General features: G+C 36.9%; 1 protein-coding gene across 2 annotated transcripts; it reads left to right on the forward strand.

Annotated features, from left to right (window-relative positions):
• The first annotated feature begins 1,186 nt into the window (after positions 1-1,186).
• On the forward strand, positions 1,187-12,006 carry TYRP1 (tyrosinase related protein 1). Of its 2 annotated transcripts, XM_050328727.1 has the most exons (9): positions 1,187-1,317; positions 1,351-1,372; positions 1,899-2,368; positions 5,209-5,531; positions 6,835-7,039; positions 8,045-8,212; positions 9,747-9,926; positions 11,042-11,188; positions 11,723-12,006. In XM_050328727.1, exons 3-9 carry the CDS (start codon positions 1,990-1,992, stop codon positions 11,926-11,928), a joined length of 1,608 nt encoding a protein of 535 aa, XP_050184684.1. In that variant the 5' UTR covers positions 1,187-1,317; positions 1,351-1,372; positions 1,899-1,989; the 3' UTR covers positions 11,929-12,006. The 2 variants fall into 2 exon arrangements, with proteins under 2 accessions (XP_050184684.1, XP_050184685.1); XM_050328728.1 differs by having other exon boundaries at positions 1,304-1,352.
• The last annotated feature ends 7,453 nt before the right edge of the window (positions 12,007-19,459 follow it).

The raw sequence follows: 19,459 nt of genomic DNA on the forward strand, positions 1-19,459 counted from the left end.
CTAAAATCTGTATGTTTATTCTTTGAACTTGGAGTTCTTTTCAGATGAAATCTCAAGAGGTTTTTTACTAGTTGTGGTTTATCTTCTGATGTGATAACAGTGAATTTGTGTCACGTGTCCCAATAGACATGTTCAGAGAGGAAAAGTTTAAGCTTGGAAAGAAACAGAATAAGCTAATAAAGAAAAAAATATATGCTAAAATGGAGAATGAAATGAATGTCAGAAAAGGAAAAAAGTTCATTTAAGGATTAGCAAATATTCCCTTCTGCAAATGGAGAATATGCAATAAAGATATGGAGAAGTGTACTAAAAGCCTAAGTCCTACACTGAAGCAAGCTATAGCATGTTCAATTATACAAGGTGCAGGGGGCAAAGTTCACTGCTGTGTTGCACTGCAGGTTGGCAAGAATAAATGACCAAAAAAGCTGTTTCTGTATTCTTACAGAACTGGGTTCACTCTTGCACTATGACTTGCTTATAGGGAAGCAGAAGAAGAAGTAGGTAATCCATTTTCTGCTTGATGTCAGTTATACGGTGGTTGAACCTTTTCCCAGAAAACTTGGTAAGATTTTGTCTTGGTGCCAGTTAAGATGTTTCTTCACAAAATATCTTTACCTCACTGAAATTCATTGTTACTAAAAGCTCAGAAAGAGAGTTAAAGTTTGAATAAGGTAATTTTTGTGAAAGTTGTACTTGCAAAGATAGAAGAAGCACTTTTTTCATTTCAGAGATGGTTTTTCTCTGTTTCTTTGTTTCAATACCTCTCTACTTTTTTGTTTCATAACACCTTCTCAGAACTTTTCATTTTGGGAAATTTCAATATGATCGTTGCCTACTTATTTTAGCATCAAAATAAATAGGTAAAATAAAAATTGTAAATTTGAGATTTTTTACAAATTATATATCTTAGTCACTTACTTCAGGCTGATCTTGAAAATGCCATCTGAAGAATTTTTTTAAAGTGTCTCTTAAATGTGATTTTCCCTAGTGTTCTTTGTCTGTTTTCAAGTGAGCCTTTCTTTGCAAGTAATTAAAAATAAAAAAAAAAAACCTTCACATTTGTTCTGTTTTGAATTCAAGTATTTGTCTCTGACCTTTGCTAAAACTTGTAAAATCACAAGGAGATAAGCATGAAAGAAATCATGTGCTGTTCAAGTACTTAAAGTCCAGAGAAATGCAGTGAAGTAGAAAGGGGATTAATAGAGGAAGGAGGGTGAGGCCAAACCATACTGTGTTGGTAGAAGAAGGATTAGCAATCAGACTGAACCAGGAGAGAATTTAGCTGTGCTTATTTTGGGTGAGACACAGCCAAAGGACGTGCAGAGATAGAACAGGATCCCAGCAGTGGAGAGGTACCAGGAAGAGAGAACAGGTACAATGCATGCAGCAGTGTAACTTCGCCTTTTGAGCAAGCTGTCATTAGAAAACAGCAAGGGATTACAGAGAGGAGTTGCTGAGTGGAGAACAAGATACACTAGTTAAATTCAGAAAAGAAAGGCATGAACCAGGGGGAGGGGAGGGAGGGTGAAAACAAAAAGTTCAGAAAACAGGTGCCTTAATCAAGTTTTATCATTTTGTGGTAGTGAAGCAAATCTGACCAGCAGGTGTGCATTATGAATGAACAATTCACAGGAACTCAGAAGTCAATGAGCAAATATAGATCTACATATAGTTACTTTATGTCGTGCTGGTAATTAGAAGAGAAGAACATTAGTGTCTGTGGTCAGAATCTTTGCCTTTCCAGACAGTGTATTGAAGTGTAGAGTTTAGAAGGAATTTTCTGGGACAGAAGGGGTAGAGGGGGTAGCCTAAAGAACAGATTTGTATCACTTGTTTTCATTCTGTTCTCTCTCTCTTTCCCTCTCTCTCTCTCTCTCTCCCCCTCCCTCTCTCCATAGAGGGAGCTGGGTATCCCATCACAGGAGAGGAAAGTCAGCGTGTGTGGACAGCCAGCTCTTGCAACGAGCCGGCTCTGCTTGACCTGCTGTCATGCAGACCCCCACGCTGCTCTTCCTTTCCCTGCTACCACTTAGCATGTTGGACCAAGCTGGAGCTCAGTTCCCTCGTCAGTGTGCAACTGTTGAGTCCCTGCGGAGCGGCATGTGCTGCCCAGACTATTTCCCTGTGTTTGGGCCAGGCACTGACCGGTGTGGTGTGTCCACGGGCAGGGGTCGGTGTATACAGGTGACTGTGGATTCCCGCCCACACGGCCCACAGTACATCCACGACGGGAGGGATGACCGTGAGCAATGGCCCATTCGCTTCTTCAACCAAACCTGCCGATGCAACGGTAACTTCTCTGGCTACAACTGTGGGTCATGTCGACCGGGCTGGACTGGACCCACCTGTAGCCAACAGATTAATATAGGTAAGAGCATCAGAAGTATGAGATGAAAATTGCCTTGTCAGTGCTTGCTTCTAAATGTACCCGGCATGTTTCTCCTCCTTAAAATACAAAATATCTCTTAAATTTCTTTAGAGAAGTTATGTTGCTGTAAGGTCTATTAAGGTAGATGCTAGATAAGCTGTACATCTTGTGTATCAAGTACTCACACTTACTGCCCAATAAAAGAAAGAAATGAAACCTTTAGGCAACGGAGGATTAGGACCAAGTCCATTAGAGGATAGAACATCTAAATTGGAAAAAAAAAAAAAATAAAAAAAATTGTCTGAAATTACTTCAGAAAATAAATATCTTATTTAGAATTATTTAAAAGTAAAGCAATGTATATAGACATGGATGTGTGCTTGTGAATATGTCTGGGAATAATACACATCTTCATATCTTGCTATGTTTAATACCTTGTGACTACTTCCAATGTGACAGCAACTCTTTTCATTCAAAATTTCTTAATATGTTTCTAAACTATGTATCTGGCCTTGTAAATTTTTACTTACTTAGTTGCTGTCAACATCTTTAAAAACATTGAGTCACAACTACAGACTGTTCAGATGAAGAAATGAATTTTTCTGAGAGTACTCCAATTTCAGTTTAGTCCCAAATATATATATATAAAAAAAAAAAGACTAAAATTGTTTGAAATGGATATGCAATCCTTGCAGGAAATATGTTGAATACTGTAGGTAAATTGAAGAAGACAAGAAGCTTTGGGGGGATATCCTTATTCTCAAGTCAAAACCATCTGAATGAATGAGATTTCAGCCTTTACTTTCAAACTTACCACTTTTAAATTTAAAGGTATTATTGAAATCCTGTAAAATCCATAAATCCCCAAATGAGCTATGGGTTCTTTTGACATGAGAAACAAGAGGTTTCTCGCACAAATATGCAGTGCAGAAACAGATATGAGCACTAGCATTATTTTCGCCATATAGGAAATGCTCCATGAATATGAGTTTGTGTTCCAACGATGGGTAACAAAGCACCACTTACTAAATCAAAATTTTAACAAAAGGATTTCTAAAAAAAAAAACAAACAACAAAAAAAAAAAAAAAAAAAAAAAAAAAAACCACAAAAACACAACAACAACCAAAAAAACCTGTGCGCTACAGGAAAGATCTTAGGGATTCTTTTTTTTCATCCTTTCAACTCCAAGAAGCCAACTAGAAAGGAGAAATCATGACTCATGAATTGGATCTTCTAAGCCAGGTTGCACTGTCTGGTGTTCTGGCCTGTTTGCTCTTACAGTGATGATAACTGAAGAACAGCCAAGAAATAAATGTTCACACACACAAACCTAGCCATGCAAATCTAGAGACAGGCAAAAAGCAGATTTAGCTGGTTTTCTAAGGTATACAAGAGCACTTTTACTTTTCTCTCTTATTAAATCCTTTATTAGTCAGTAAAACCCTAGACAAATCAAATGTATTATGCATGATAACATGAGTTTAAAAAGATTAAATTAGCTTTTTATTATGCTTTAAGTTTTCCCCACAGAAGTCATCTCTTTTGACCATTCTTAACCCTGGGTCTATCTGCTCAGATTTTAAAAATAATTACTGGATTGCTGTTGGCATATCCATACTAAATAGCTGTCAGGTGCACTTTGGTGTCTTCAAATCTTCTCAATTTATGACTAATTTTAATAATAGTCACAATTATTTCCTGTGGCTCAGGCACATACTTTGAAAATGAAAAATGTTAAGTTGCATACGTAAATTGAAATTAGATGGATATTTGTAGTTCACTACTTAAAACACCACCAAAATAATTCTTTAGTGATGATGGCTAGCATATTGCTTCAGTTCTGCAAAACAGAAAGGCATGTTTCAGGACACACAGTTCTTGGATGAAATTCATATTTCACAAAAGTATTTATTTAAAGTTCAGAAAACCCAAAATATCCCTCACCAAATCAACTTTGTGTAGTGAAATGTATTTCACTTGTATTCTTCATATGGATTCGTGCTGAAGACCTGTTGCTTCTTGTATCAACATAATCTATCTCTCATTTGGACAATCATGGATTTTTACAATTTTTTTTATAATGAAAATTAATGCATGTTGAAGAACAACTGTGAGGACTCCTACCTGCATCATCTTATTCTAAACTTAGACTGAAATCTTCTTAGACCAGGTGAAAGAGGGACTGAGGTGATCTGAACTCTGTTCTTCTTGCTGAAATTCTGGTATTTCAAAGAGTCAGTTTTCTTCCTTGTTTCACTTTCTCTGTGTGGATAAGGATTTTTTAAATTTATTTTAAGTATACTAATAAAAAGGACTAATATATGTTTATTTTTAATAACTGTGAGTGATTCACAGTAATTCACTAGTAAATATCCTATTTTTCCTGCGAAATTTCAAGCATAAACAATGCACTTCTTCACTATCTTGCCGAACATTAGAGTTTCTGATTATTATAAATTGCTTTATAGCATTCATTTCTTGTGGAGTGCTACCACAGGAAACCTTAAGTATATTGGATGAAGTTCTGAAAGGTTTGTATGACAAAGCATGGTCTTTGTCTTTAACAGAATTGAAAGATAATCTGTAACAGTACTTCTAAAAACACGAAAATCTCAAGGTCTGGGTCTTTATTTTTGTTTTTTTTTCAGCCTGTCTCATAATAAATAACTTTTTCTATTTATGCTCAGTGAATTGCCCCAATTAAAAAAAAATAAAATTAAAAAAAATGAATTCTTGAAGAAAAAGGGACTTACACAGAGATATTAGGAACACAAAAAATTAGTTCTGTGAGTTCAGATTTGAGTAACTTTGGTAACTTGCTTATTCTGTATTATCACAGTCAGAAGGAACCTTTTGGATCTAAGTGCTGAAGAAAGGAATCGTTTTGTGAATGCCTTACACCAAGCCAAGGTGACAATCCACCCTGACATTGTCATTGCCACACGAAGACGTGAAGAAATATTTGGACCAGATGGCAACACACCACAGTTTGAGAATATCTCCATTTATAACTACTTTGTGTGGTCTCATTATTATTCTGTGAGGAAAACTTTCCTTGGTGCAGGGCAGCAGAGTTTTGGAGGAGTTGATTTCTCTCATGAGGGACCAGCTTTTGTCACATGGCATAGGTACCACCTACTGCAGCTTGAAAGAGACATGCAGGTGAAGTTCATGTTACTGTTGATTCATGTGTTCATGCTATGTTTTGTACAGTTAAATAACTTATCTCTGTATTACATAGACAAAAAAATTTGATAGCAGCTTCTTCTACGTGTTGAAATAATTCTGCTTCAATTTCAGCAACTCACTGGGTACACTAAATTTAATAAAGTGCATTTAGATTTTAGACAGTCATTTTTATAGAGATTCTAAAAATAATATTTTGATCAGCACAATTACATAAAAATCTCTTGCAAAAATGCTTATAAGACATTTTATTGAACCAACAAAGTTAATTCAGGGGGTATTTTTAATCTAAAGGTCATGATTCTTGAAGAAAAATAAACAAATCAGAACAAATTTTATAGAAAGGAAAAACAGAAATTGCTTGAATATATATATATATATAAATAATACATATGAGATATATATATATAGCACAATCATATTTTATTTGTGTAACTGGTCAGAAAAATTAGTGTTTTGTTATACCCTGTTCCATAATTCAGCAATTCTCTTGTTTCCCTTTTCTTATGCAGACCTACCAATAAGTAAAATGTAGCATTTGGTGGACCATCATCCTTCTTAAAAAAGCAAGAATTAGGTTTTCAAGGTCAAGATTAAATAGTACCTGAAATCACTTCAGTGTTTTCACCAGCTTTAATGACTTTACTTTAGACTGAGGCACAAACTCCCTTCTAAAGAATATATTTGACATCAGTGTCATTTCACTTTGTGGAAGCCCTGAGAAGCTCTTCTCTTTGTTATTTAATATATATTTCCATTTATGTCGCTAGACTTGACCATTAATTAAAGTAATTCGGTTTGTTAACTCCACAGCTGCTCAACTCCAACCTGTACTGGAACCAAACTATGACAATCTGAAGAGCCAGTACCCCTATCCTTTACTTTTCCATCAGTCGTTTCACAGTTATCTTAGTTGCTGTGTGTGCTACAAACACTGCTCTTCCCTACAGGCCATTAAAAATATTTTGAAAATGGGGTCTCAGCATAAATTTCTGTTTCTTAATACTCACAGTATGGTTTCATGGAAGAGGTACTGTCTTATCAATGAAGGAGATCTATGACTCAGTTCAATAGTCCAACTATCTGTTCTGTTGAAAAAGGCATCAGTGTGAAAAAACACCAGAAAGTTTTTCATAAATTTTCCAGAGTTTCTCTCCACTATGAGGCAAGCTTCTGATTCTTACTAAGATGTATTTAACTGTTTTTAACATCATTCTGGTAGTAAATATTACAGCTGTCTGTATCACATATGTAATAACACTATATTTATTTGGTTTAGAACATGCTGCAGGACCCCAGTTTTGGACTGCCCTACTGGAACTTTGCAACAGGGCAAAATACTTGTGATATCTGCTCAGATGACTTGATGGGAGCTAGAAGCAATTTTGATGTCACTCTTATCAGCCAAAACTCAATCTTCTCTCAGTGGCGAGTGCTATGTGAAAATGTAGAAGACTATGAAACTTTGGGAACCATCTGTAACAGTAAGTATGAATGATGGAAGATATCTGGAGAGAAAATCCTCTTAATAATAAATAAATAGAGTACTTTACATTGCAGTGGCTTTTCCCAGTAAAAAGTCTTAGAGGGATTTTTTAATATTCTTGATATTTAATATTCTTAAATATTCTTAATATTTATATAGGAATATAAACATATAAAGAATATAATACTAATATTTCATATTCTTAGTCTTTAATATTCTTATTATCCATGTTCCATCATCTGTTTTGTAACGAGACACAAAGCAGTTCAAAATTTGATTAGGAGCTTGTGGCAAAGGAAGAACAAAATGCTTCCCTTCCCTTCTGATGGAGTATCTATTCAGCTCCTGCACTACAAATAACTAAATCTGCCAATGTAATTTCTTAAATGAAGCTTAAGTATTCTTCTGACTTCCCCCCTTATCACCTTCCTGGCATTCTGCACCTAAAATGCGAACATCTAACAAATCCCCATGTTAACTATGTACAGTATTTTTAAATGTGAGTAATATTGGATTCTACCACACCTACCCAAATTAAAAGAGTTTAAAAAATCCCAGTAAGTTTCTTGTACATTCATCACCTTTAAGCCACAGCTCAGCATTGTCATGGAAATAGGGGACAACAATAGGAAAAATCCCACAATATTGGGCTGGTCATCCACATAATCAACTATAGTCCTTTCCCCAGCTACTCTGTCAGGATATCCTCAAAACTTGTCCTTAGTCTTATCAGGAAATTACATGGAAAATCTATAGAAGATTTCCACAAAGCACTTAGAGAACAACAAACCTCAGTAAGAGGCTTCTAGATGTTTTTTTTTTTTTTTTACATCCTGGTGCAAAAATTCCAGAACACAGGGCTACATGAAGATTCTTTGCCTGACACAAGGAACTGACCCATTCATTCAGTGTAAAGTCATTTGTGAGGGATTTTTTTCTTCATGGTTCAGTCATGCAAAGGATACTTTCCGTATATTGTTTTCTCTCTTCCCTCCATCCCCAGGCACTGAGGGTGGTCCCATCCGAAGAAATCCTGCTGGAAATGTTGCACGACCTATGGTACAGCGTCTCCCAGAGCCTGAGGATGTTGCCCAGTGTTTGGAAGTTGATGTATTTGACACTCCTCCTTTCTATTCCAATTCAACAGACAGTTTCCGTAACACAGTAGAAGGTAAACATGGCAAACAAAAAGACCTGTAACAACTTCAAATAAGTCAAGAAGCAGGCCTGGAATTTTTCCTACCAGAAGTATGAGTTTGGAGACAGGCTATTGGACACTAAGAACACATTGTTCTTAGCATCAAGTATTAGTTTAGTATTAAGTGGAAATAAGCTCTGGGTAAATTGCTTTATAGCTATAGCTTATGTCTCTTAAAATGTGTAAAAATCTCAAAGACCTATTGCTGGCATACCAAGCAGAAATGAGCTGAAATCAAGTTCTTGAAACACAGTTAATAGGTTGCCATTGTTGGAAATAGGCAGTCCTTCCCTGCAGATTGATTCAGCTGTGTCTTTAAATGAGGCAAACATATGCTTCTAGCAGTTATTCTTGTATCTGAATTAAAATAAATAAAAGAAAGCAAAATAAATTGTAAGCTTTGGTATTACTTAGTGCAGTGGTATTGAGGTCTGGGTACAGGATTTATTGCTAAACACGTTAGTCCTACTCTCTGAACCATAAAACTCTGTTCCTCTATAAGCTTTACACATTTAAAATTAAATTTTCAGTCACTGGCATCTGAGCAGACATATCCCCAACAGAGAAACTAGCCTAAATATTTGATTTATACTGTTCAGCCGATATCCTGACAACTTCTTCTGTACTTTAATAATCCCTAGTTTGTAACAGGAAGAGATTACAAAGTGACAGTTCAGACACCTGCCAGACCTCCCATAGATACTCTGTCTCTCTTAAAGAAGCGTAACTCCTACTACGCAGAGGATCTGCTCCCTTTTCTTTCTCTTGAAGAACAAAACCAAGAAAATGCACCAACCTTCTAAGTGTATCTGAAAGTTCTGAATGCTTATCAAGTCTGACAAATGGGCTATCAATACCTAGGTATCTAAATACGGCTTTAGCCAATTAACTGTATGTATCCCTCTCCGGAAAGACTGCTCATAGCTTGAAAACAGGAGGACTTTTCATGACGTTTCAGATCCTGACACCTGACCTGAGGTATGATGTTTTGGGCACTAAGAAAGTTACAGAGGCACTATCTTCACTGAAAAAGTAAAAACAGGGCATGTATTCCCTGTACACATGGAAATGATGTATGGAAACTTAACAGCTGGCTCATTAGAATAGAGGCAAAAATATACCCACTTTAGTCAGCAAATAAAAACCATGTGCAACTATTTTAGTTATGCTGAAAGATATGTTAGGGCCTAAATATACACCTTTATTTTCATGCTACGTTGTGTTTTATTTTGTCCATTTTTCCATTAGATCCCAGCAGCCTTGCATTCCATATTCTCAGCATTCTTTTGTAAGGGCTATTTTAATCTGAAAATTATGCATACCAGGGACATTTCTCAAATGCCAGTAGGTAAAGGATTAGCTAATCATTTATTTTAAGCAAGACAACACAACAACGTGAAACCCTTTCAGAGAAAAAAGAAGTGTTCATCTGGGAGTGCAGCATCCAAACAAAGTCTTCACTGGAATTTTGTTGTATTCCTCTTTTTTTTTTTTTTTGTATATTCAGGGTACAGTGATCCTTCTGGAAAATATGATCCAGCAGTTCGAAGTCTTCACAACTTGGCTCATCTGTTTTTGAATGGAACAGGAGGGCAAACTCATTTATCACCAAATGATCCCATTTTTGTCCTCCTGCACACATTTACAGATGCTCTTTTTGATGAGTGGCTGAGACGGCACTCTGCAGGTAAGATGTTCTCATGGGCAGAGGCAGGATGGGTGGTTGTCAGTGTAACCCTGGAAGGACATTCCATCATCTTGTGGATGAAATACTTATGTTTCTTCTTGTCAAAGAAGAACAGATGCCATACAGACTCATTTTTACCACATTTGCGATATATTACCAGTATTCAATAACCATCTCCATATATTTCTAAGGGATGATCACTGTTGTTGTTCTTGCTTCTTTAGCTCCAAAAAGGATACAGAAAAGTAATAAGGGAGAAGGGGGAAGAGATGGGGAAAGGGAGAACAGAAGGAAGGAATTGTAATGAAGGAAGGAGAAAAGAGAAATAAAGAAGGAAGGAGACTGGCATCAATGTACTAGGGAGAGAATTCTGTATAACATTGATGTCCATGCATCAGTCTACACAATGCAGCAACTGTATTCCTTTCAGAATAACCCATCCCCCTCTTCCTTCTTCTATAGAAGACAGCTGTTGTTGCACAACTGAGACTTCTTTGTGTAGCTTCCACAACAACCTACCTCATATAATTTTCCCACACAGCTCTCAGAGAGCAATTGTATCCCCTTGTGGTACTTGCATGAACTATCACAAGGTTTTGCATCATCTTACCAGCATGGATTTTTTTTTATTTTTATTGCTGGGGTTTGTTTGTTTGTTTGTTTGTTTTACTTCAGCTTTCTTCTGATTTACCAAAATGTTGCAAAAAATTCCACTGGAACTTACATTAGCTGTCTTCTGGAACTGGATGAGAGAGCTGTTCATCACTATTACAATCAGGCAAAACTAGAATGTAGAAAAAAGCATTTCCCAGTTCTCCGTGTATACATATTTCTCCTTTTCCATATAAGAAGAACTTAAAAACCCAACATGAACAAAAGTGTTTACAGTTTACTAGTGACTTCTGTTAAAAAAACAGAGATATCATTAGTGCTCTTGATTTTGCACTGTGCAGAGCCCTCTGCTCTGTATGCATTACACTGGAAAACCAATCCTCCTGGAATAGCTTAAGTTAGGAAAAAAAATGAGGTACTCAATTCCTGAGTCAGTAAAAAATTAGGTAGGCCAAGTTACTTTGATCTTGTTTACAGAAATGTGATTTGACTTTAAAATTTAGATATCTCAACATATCCACTGGAGAATGCCCCTATTGGACATAACCGACAGTACAACATGGTACCTTTCTGGCCTCCAGTTACCAATAATGAAATGTTTGTTACTGCACCAGAGAACCTGGGATACAGCTATGAAGTCGAGTGGCCAGGTAATCTGTGATATCTAGATACTTTTTCTTCCTTTTTTTCACATCATGTTGCTGTCCCTTTAAGTTTATGCATCATATAACAAAGTTGTTCAGATTTCACAAACAATACTTGTTGTCTTCATAAAGGTCTTTTTCTCCTTTCTGCCTAACTTTCCAAATGTGTGTTTGGCATTTAGTATAGGTCCCGATCTTAGATTGTTTCAGCATGAAGTTCCCACTATCCACTTCAATTTTGGGAGAAGTTCTCATTTGGATCTTAACCTTGCAGAAGAACCTTGTTCCTATATCCTATGCCTTCATTAAATCACAACAGAGAATGTAAATGCCTCACAAACCAGAGGGAAGTGGAAAGGTCCAGAACTGCCTTTAGAGTGGAACAAGATGGACTGAATTTACTCACATATTATCAAACAAAATTTTTCCATGACTCACTGAATAATGACGGATGCTGAGCCTTGGTTTGTCCCTGTGACATTTATCCATATACTTGGCATTTACTTTTAATAACTTTCTCTTTCTTTTTATTTCCTGTAGGTCGGGCTCTCCGTGTCACAGAGATGATAACTATAGCAATAGTGACTGCACTGGTTCTTGTTGCAATTATCTTTGCTGCTGCTGCATGTATTGTACGTGTCAAGAAAAATAAGGATGAGTTGCATCAGCCTCTTCTTACTGACCAGTATCAGCACTACTCAGATGATTATGATGGTGTACCAACACCAAGCCAGTCTGTTGTTTGAAGAGATAACACTTTTTTGCATCTGACTGAAACTGTTTATTTTTGCTGTATTTCATAAATGGTGGTCATCCATCTGCTTTAAAATAAAGAGCATAAACCGTCAGTTGTCTTGATATGTTTGCTTCAGGTTTCACTTCCTCTTTAATCACACCTAAGCAGCAATAAGTCACCTTTGCAATGATGATTGTGTTGATGTTAACAAATTCTTCAAGGATCACCTGCAAGCCTTTGCCATGCTTATTTCTGTAAAATCTGGTAAAATTTAGTTGACTTGACAACAGCAAATGCCATGTGACTTTACCTAACCTTTATATCCAGAATTTGAGGTACTTTTATGAAAAGGTCAAGTCTAGAACAGGATAGAAGCTGAATACAAAATACAAGTCAACACTCTGGCTAAGTGACCAGAAATGTGTTACAAAATGCAATTGACACCTTGCCTGAGTAGAAATGTGTTTCCGTATAGCCAGCATACCAGACATGGAGTTAAAATGAAATTCTGAAGGGAACAGTATATCTGAAACCAACTTTATTCACAAAACATAGTTTTGAACTAATTGCTGCTTTTAGGTTGATCTGTGAAAACAGATTCACAGTTGAAGCCACTCCAGTATTTGGACACTTTGGCTCTATGTTCAAACACAAGTGCATTCATTTAAAAGGATAGTTGGTAGTAGCCTCTGTTTTATTTTTATTTTATTTTTTCACTGTCATTCCTCTCCTCTCTCCCACTCTCCCCATGGCAGGGTATTCTCCCCAGTAATGAGAGACTTTGCTTCAGTTGCCTCATGCTGGAAATTAAACCCACTCTTGGGTTTTAAAAAAAAGGCCCTAAGCATCAGGATGTAGAATACATTTGGAAAAATAGTCTTAAGCAGCTGCTGTTGAATTTGTTCAACATAAGCCAACAGGACAGTAACAAACTGATTCCCAAGCTAGGGCTTGAGGAATCTGGCTTGAAGTCTCACGTCCTCTCTGTCATCATAACTGGGTACCAATAAATCATCTGATTGTCTTCCTATGATGTCTTATTGAATCTAATTTAGCAGTCCTTTACTGGCATACAGAGATGTTCCTGGTTCAGAATAATGAATCCCACACCATGCACTCAGACTAAAAAATCAAAACAACCCTTGTCTCTCTGTCTGAGACCAACTCCAGCAGAAATGGTAAGTAACTTGGATTGATCTCCTTCAGTCTGAGGCAGTGCTCCTAGACAGTAAGTTACTAGGCAGAAGAAAGGTCACATGCTGTGCTAAACTCAGTGGTTTCAGTGAGTACCAGCTGTGCTCAAGGCACACTTACTCAGTTGCAAGGAGATACAAGCTTATACACTGAGAATGGCGTAAGTATCAAAGCAAGTACTCTTGACTAGTCAAGTGGTAGATGAGTTATTATCTCAACCTATTTTACCAAGCATGAGGTATGGACAGCAACAAAAGCTTACACACATAACTGATACTTAGGAAGAAAAATTTCACTTGTGGCACTCATGGCACAGAAGCTAATTAGACAAAGGGGTTTTTTTATGTTATGCTCTTATTTCTACTTACAGTCTAGCCAATAAATAGCTTGTGTTCCAGCTTAGGTGCCTTTTCCTGCCATTCTTGCTTGTACTGAGTAGCAACTTATCAAGTCATCCACTTTACTGATTTTAATGGATTAAAGCAGAGAGATGCAACATACTTTGGACTGGAGTCAAGAGACCTGAATTTTATTCTTAATTGTTACTGACCTGACGAAAGTTCTCAGCTAGCAGATTTTTACCTCTGTGACTCATTTGACTCATTTATAAAATGAAGATAATAGAGTTTCTTTTCTAAAGTGTTTTGACTTCAATGGATGAAAAGAAGCCTACAGAAGATTAACAGGAGAATGAAAATATCAAGATGAAATCAGATTTTGAGAAGAAATTTTTAGTCATTAAAACTGTTCAAACCTTAAAGAAAAAGCATACATTTGTGCTTTGAGGAAGCCACAATTCTTGAGGGTCAGAGTCTGAGGAGAACTACCTGCTAGTTAGAGTTGCCACACACAAGTGAAGGAAGAAAGGTAGATTTTTATTACAGAGTTAAAAAGAAAAGGAACAGCAAGTGTAGGAATCAGAGAGGCAAGGAAAGTTGGCTGCCTACAATAAAGGCAGTATCTGGGGGAAAAAATAAAAATTTCCTTGCAAACTGGTATTTCTACATGAAAGAAAAGATTTTCAAAAGTAGACCAAAGATTTTAGTGGAAGTTAGTGGTTGATTAGGCTGTCCAGTTAACTTTCTCTTAATGGTAGGCAGTAAAATAATAACTTTCATAAATATTTGCTCTGGGCACAAAGTTGAACTATTTTTATACCTTAGGGAAACATTTCTAACACCATAAGTATCACCTCTTCTGTGTGTGGAAGGTCAAAGCAACACTGATTAATAATGGTCTTATGTTGACATAAGAATTTTAACCTGATATCTCATTCAACCTTCAGTTTAAAATAAAAGTGATGGCTTTAGCAGGTGCTTTGTCCAGGCACTGTTTTTCAAGTGAAAGGGAAGTCACATTTAAAATATTTGCTTCTTGTTGCTCATTGGAGGGAATTAAGTAAGACAGTTTCAACTAAAATAAACCTTGGATTGATTTCTTTGTAATTTTTAAATATAGAGTATAGTGTGTATTGCTTTGTGTCATCCTCCCAAACTCATCCTTAATGCCCTGAAGATTCTTAGGTAAGGTATTGCCAATTCCAGTTATGTGCATCTCCTTTCCCTCTTCACCCCTCAAATGCTGAGGATAAAAGAGGAGATTTAAACAGTAATTTTACAGTATGATAAGTTGCTTGCACATATAAACTGATTTTAAGACCTTTGGCAATCAGCCAAGCATGGATTTAGATTTTATAATTAGTAAGAGCTCTTCAAGGAATAAGGCTGGTATCTTGCTGATCTCCGTGTCTCTCTTCAGTACAAAAGCTTGAAGCAAAGAAATCTACAAAGGAAGACAGAAGTGATGCTGCAGAATTAAACAACCTTAATTTGAGGCTGAACCAGTGATGACTGCCTAAGAGGATTTTTGAGTTGTCCATTCAACCTGTCTGTCTCTATTAGTACTAAGTTTTATTTTGCTCCAGCTCAAAAAATTTCAGAGAAAACTACTAGTAGAGATAAAAGGCCTTGTGTTGAAAAGAATTTCTCCAAATAAAAAAATCTCAAAGGAAAAGAGGGGAGAGTGAGAAAGTGTTTGTATAGAAGCTGAAAGTTATGTTGTAGCTAAAATGGACTCAGGCTATTAAACTTGAAGTTTGCAGGAAGAACAATATCTCTCTCAAGACAACCAGATAGGTTACAACAACAACAAAAAATAATTAACACCCCCCCGCCCCCCCTCCAAACAATATCATTGCACCTAAGGCCTCCAAGTGCAATTTTATCTTTTAGTAACACCTTTTAAGAATCAATATACAGGAACAATACTCAGTATGAGCAACATAGTTAAATACAAAGAATGAAATAAAATTAAATAGCATCGAGTGACTGAAAATTATGCCTGGTATTATTCAAAACTTAAGATTCTGGTTTCAGCTGGATTTTGAATGACGGGGACTATCTGTAACCCTTATTTTTTAATTTATATGGGGGAAAAATATCACCCTTGTTGATTGCTACTAAGAATTGCATTTAATATGACCATAATAGAAAAGTCGCATTTAAAATAAGATGAGATTTACGTATACAGCGGCTCCAAGTGCGCAGGAAGAGAAATCCCGCTGTGCTGCGCCCCGGCCCCATCAGGGAGCTCACAGCGCAGGGAGCGCTCCTGGACACAAGGGAGCGCTCCCCAAACGAGCCGGGCTGTTCTCTGCCGTGGAATAGAAAGCTACGGAACTAAAACGGCACTTCAAGTTCCAAGAAAAATTTTCTGAAGAGACAATTTAATTTGTGCCCCTCATCTTCCTGGTCCGAAAGAAGTCTACTTTCTTTTACTCTGGGACACTATTTCAGTTGCTGCAGGTTCATTAATTTAAAAACAAATGCTTAATGGAAACAAGATGTGCCTAAATGTCCCATATCTGCAATTACTGATTCACAACAGCAAGTAAATGCTATCCACTGAGGAAAGTAAACATTATTATTATTATTATTATTATTATTATTATTATTATTATTACTACTACTACTACTACTACTTCTCCTCATAGTAGTGGTGGTGTTGTTGTTGCTGTTGTCTTTTTTATGTTAATACATTATTATATATCCAAAGTTATTATTTCATAATAATTTTATCAATATTAATATTAATAATAATAATTTTATTAATTTTTAACGGTGGCAGAGAAGTGGTTGTCATATTGTCTTTTTTTATCCCTGTACCTCAAATGCTAAGAAAATAGTGGCCTATCAAACACTGATATGTTGTGATGTTAGAAATTTATGATCTTAATTTGTCTTTAGCAGTCTTGAAGAGAAGTCAGCAGCTGTAGCAGCAAGACCTGAAAAAAAAAAGTCACTTTTTTAAGTGAATAAGAAGCTGTCATTCCTTTTTTGAGTAACTTTTCCAGATGTTTTGTCATCACTCTCAGGCTTGTTATAATTATCATTAATGACTCTTTAAAGTGTCTTTACTAGATGTGGAGATTTGGGATCAGAGAAAAGAATAGTTCATATTACAGTATATGTTGCTTCTGCCCAAAATTACCCCAAAACTATTTTTGATCCAGAAGAAAGTAGTCATAAATGTTAATTATAGCTCTTACCCTTCCCCCTGTTTGTGAAGTGACAGGAAAAATAAGTCTGTTCTGTTAGTTATGGAAGATGAGGATGGACAATGAAGAATAATGACATGGAAAGCAAAGTTCAAACATTGTTCTTGGTAATCAGCAAAGAGTGGATATCTAGGATGAATGCTGTGAATCTTGATTTCTCAGAGTCATGTCCTATATCATCCTCAGGGGTTACATTTGCTGTGATCCTATGATTTTACTTCCCATGGAGCAGCAGCCGCAGCTCTGACATTTGCTTGAATCAGGGGAGGCTGGAGACACTCCCCAGGCCTAACTACTTGATGACCAGTGATTCACCTCCTGTTACTGTGCAAAGACTCCGCTTCTCTGCCTCCTCTCTTCGGCCTTTATTCAGATGCAGCTCAGCAATACTGAGGCTAGTGGAGCAGACCACCAGAAAAGGGAGAGTTTTTGTTTCAAACATGTCACCAGTCTGCAGATTGGAAACTTGAAACAAGTTACTGGTCATGCCAGTAATAGACAGGTGAGGAGAATTCCATAAACAGGAGAGAGAGGAAGGCAGTAATTACTTCTCGTTCCTGCAGGCGAAAATTTGTCTTTGTGCATGAGATCTGTTTACTCTATTTTCCAAGGACTTGGGATAGCTGGAATCCCCTTACTGAAAGCCGGTCCTATGCATGTGGATGAACTTCACTTATCTAAAGGGAAACTTTGCCTTCCGTAAAAACATTTTCATCCAAAGTTTTGACTTGAAAATTTCCATCTAAAATATGATAATTGAATGTTTTGCTGAACAATGAATGGAAAACAAAACAAACAAACAAACAAACAAACAAAAAGAAAAATTGGAAAAATAGTAAAAAAAGACAATTTAAAAAATTAAGAAAGCTTAAGGGATGGGAAACCATATAGGAAAATGAGAGCTAAAATGTAAATGAGTATTTCTTGTTTTAATCAAGTTTTCAGATTATGTTTAAAAAATGGAGTAATGAGTATTCCATTGTAGAAATACTTGTCTATCTCTAAGCAACTGTAGTTTCTTTCCCTCCTGCATGGGCCTTTCTGTTTAAGTAGCTCTTGCTCTGTCACTCTAGCACAATATTCTTTTCAGCATGGCAAAAAATCCTGTTTATTTTTTGATAATCATGTGTATTATGCAAAAATAATGTGCTTTGCCTTCTCATAACTTTCTGAAAAGCTCTAAGTCCAAACTGGAAAAACAGCCTTTTCTTATCACCCTTTTCTGCAGGCAGTAGCCTCTCCTACAACCCCAGAAGGAGGCAGGCAGACAGTGCAGCACTGGATGCTCATGGGCCTTCCCCTGGAGCTGGATGTAGTAGCCAGCGCAGTTATTTTTTTCAAGGGGCAGGGCCAGGGCCTGGGACTCTTCAGACCCTCTGCATCTCATTGTAAGCCTGCCACAAACAAGTGGATCACCTTCAGTCCCTGTGCTCCAGAACTTCTCAGCACAGTTTCTGGTTTCTGAATCATCTTGTCTTGCTTTTCCAGACAGAGAAGTAAATGGAGCCAGTAGTTCTCAAATAACACTCCGTTGATGTTCCAGGTATGCAGTCTGGAGGAGAAGAGGGAAATTTTAATCATCTGTCACCAGAGATTGGTGACACTGAATTTTTACTTGTGATCGTCCCTGAGAGACGAGCACAGGATAGATGGTTTGTGTAGACATGGCTCCTTCAACACCTAGGATAGTGAGACCAAGATACTGGGTAAGGGGGTGAGATAATGACTGTAGCTTGGGTTTTTCCATAGGAACAAGGGTCTGGGAGAACATCTGTGACACCATGAAAATATTCACTGAGGTATTGCATGTTTTTCTGGCCTTGCACACACTTCAGAGAAAACAGTCTATAGACCAAAGACTGTATTTTAAAAATAAAACAATTTCAGAGTAACACTTTGTGGCTGAGAAAGTCAAATGCTTGCTTGACTTTTTGCTTGACATCACCAAGTATTTGTAAGTGATTTGTAATTTGTAAGATCTTTCTCTAAAGATTCAGGTTTTTAAATTACTTTATCATTGTATAAGGAATATGTCATTAGTGTCTAGGTCAAAAGACTTTCCTTATGTCTAAACAGTACGTAGAACTAGCCTGTATCACCTCCCCATTTCTTTATCCTTGGCTATTTATGGGCACTGACCATGTGTCTGGACCTCTTCATGGAGCACAGAGAGTAACTTCTACACAAATCAGAAAGAAAACTTAAATTTCTAAAAGGTTAGAATTTGGGTTGACACATTCTTCACCTATGGCTAAGCATGGTGTTCTTCCATCTAAAATCAGTGCTTTCAGACATCACCTTCCTAGATATGGGTTATCAGAGGAGCAAACATAGGACAAAGCAGACCATCTAGGGGAAAGGTTGATGCCATGAGATCTTCCAAGAACTACAGGTTGGATAATCTTGAAGATGGCAAAAGTAGGCTTGAAAGGTCTCACTGTATTTAAGCCTTTACAGATCCACCCTGAGCCACCCGGAAAAATTTGTATCTGTGGTGATAACAATTATCTGGCTGCAATTAACCTGAGCCTGAAGTCAAACCTGATCTTTAGTCTTAGTCACCTCCTGAGGCAGCAATTTGGCTCTTCTCCCAAGGCAAAGTTTAATTAGGATCAGGAAACATCCAGATTGATGATTCAGGCTACAGTCTCTGCTAGGTAACTACTGTCATCAGGGGCTATTAATCTTTTTACTTGCTTAACTAAAGCAAGCTATAGATTAACCATTTCAAGACAGTAGAAGGATATCAGCTGTAGTTAGAAAGCTGGGCTTTGTAGGGGCTGCCCAGAAG

This window comes from Myiozetetes cayanensis, unplaced genomic scaffold (genome assembly GCF_022539395.1).
Source record: "Myiozetetes cayanensis isolate MyiCay16 unplaced genomic scaffold, myiCay2020 scf4, whole genome shotgun sequence".
Lineage (NCBI taxonomy): Eukaryota > Metazoa > Chordata > Aves > Passeriformes > Tyrannidae > Myiozetetes > Myiozetetes cayanensis.

What these genes read in the sequence shown, in the direction of transcription:
- TYRP1 (XM_050328727.1), top strand. Translation starts at nt 1,990, where the DNA reads ATGCAGACCCCCACGCTGCTCTTCCTTTCCCTGCTACCACTTAGCATG. An exon ending in TAGCCAACAGATTAATATAG is followed by an intron (nt 2,369 to 5,208) that starts GTAAGAGCATCA and finishes GTATTATCACAG; the next exon opens with TCAGAAGGAACCTTTTGGAT. An exon ending in TTTGGGAACCATCTGTAACA is followed by an intron (nt 7,040 to 8,044) that starts GTAAGTATGAAT and finishes CTCCATCCCCAG; the next exon opens with GCACTGAGGGTGGTCCCATC.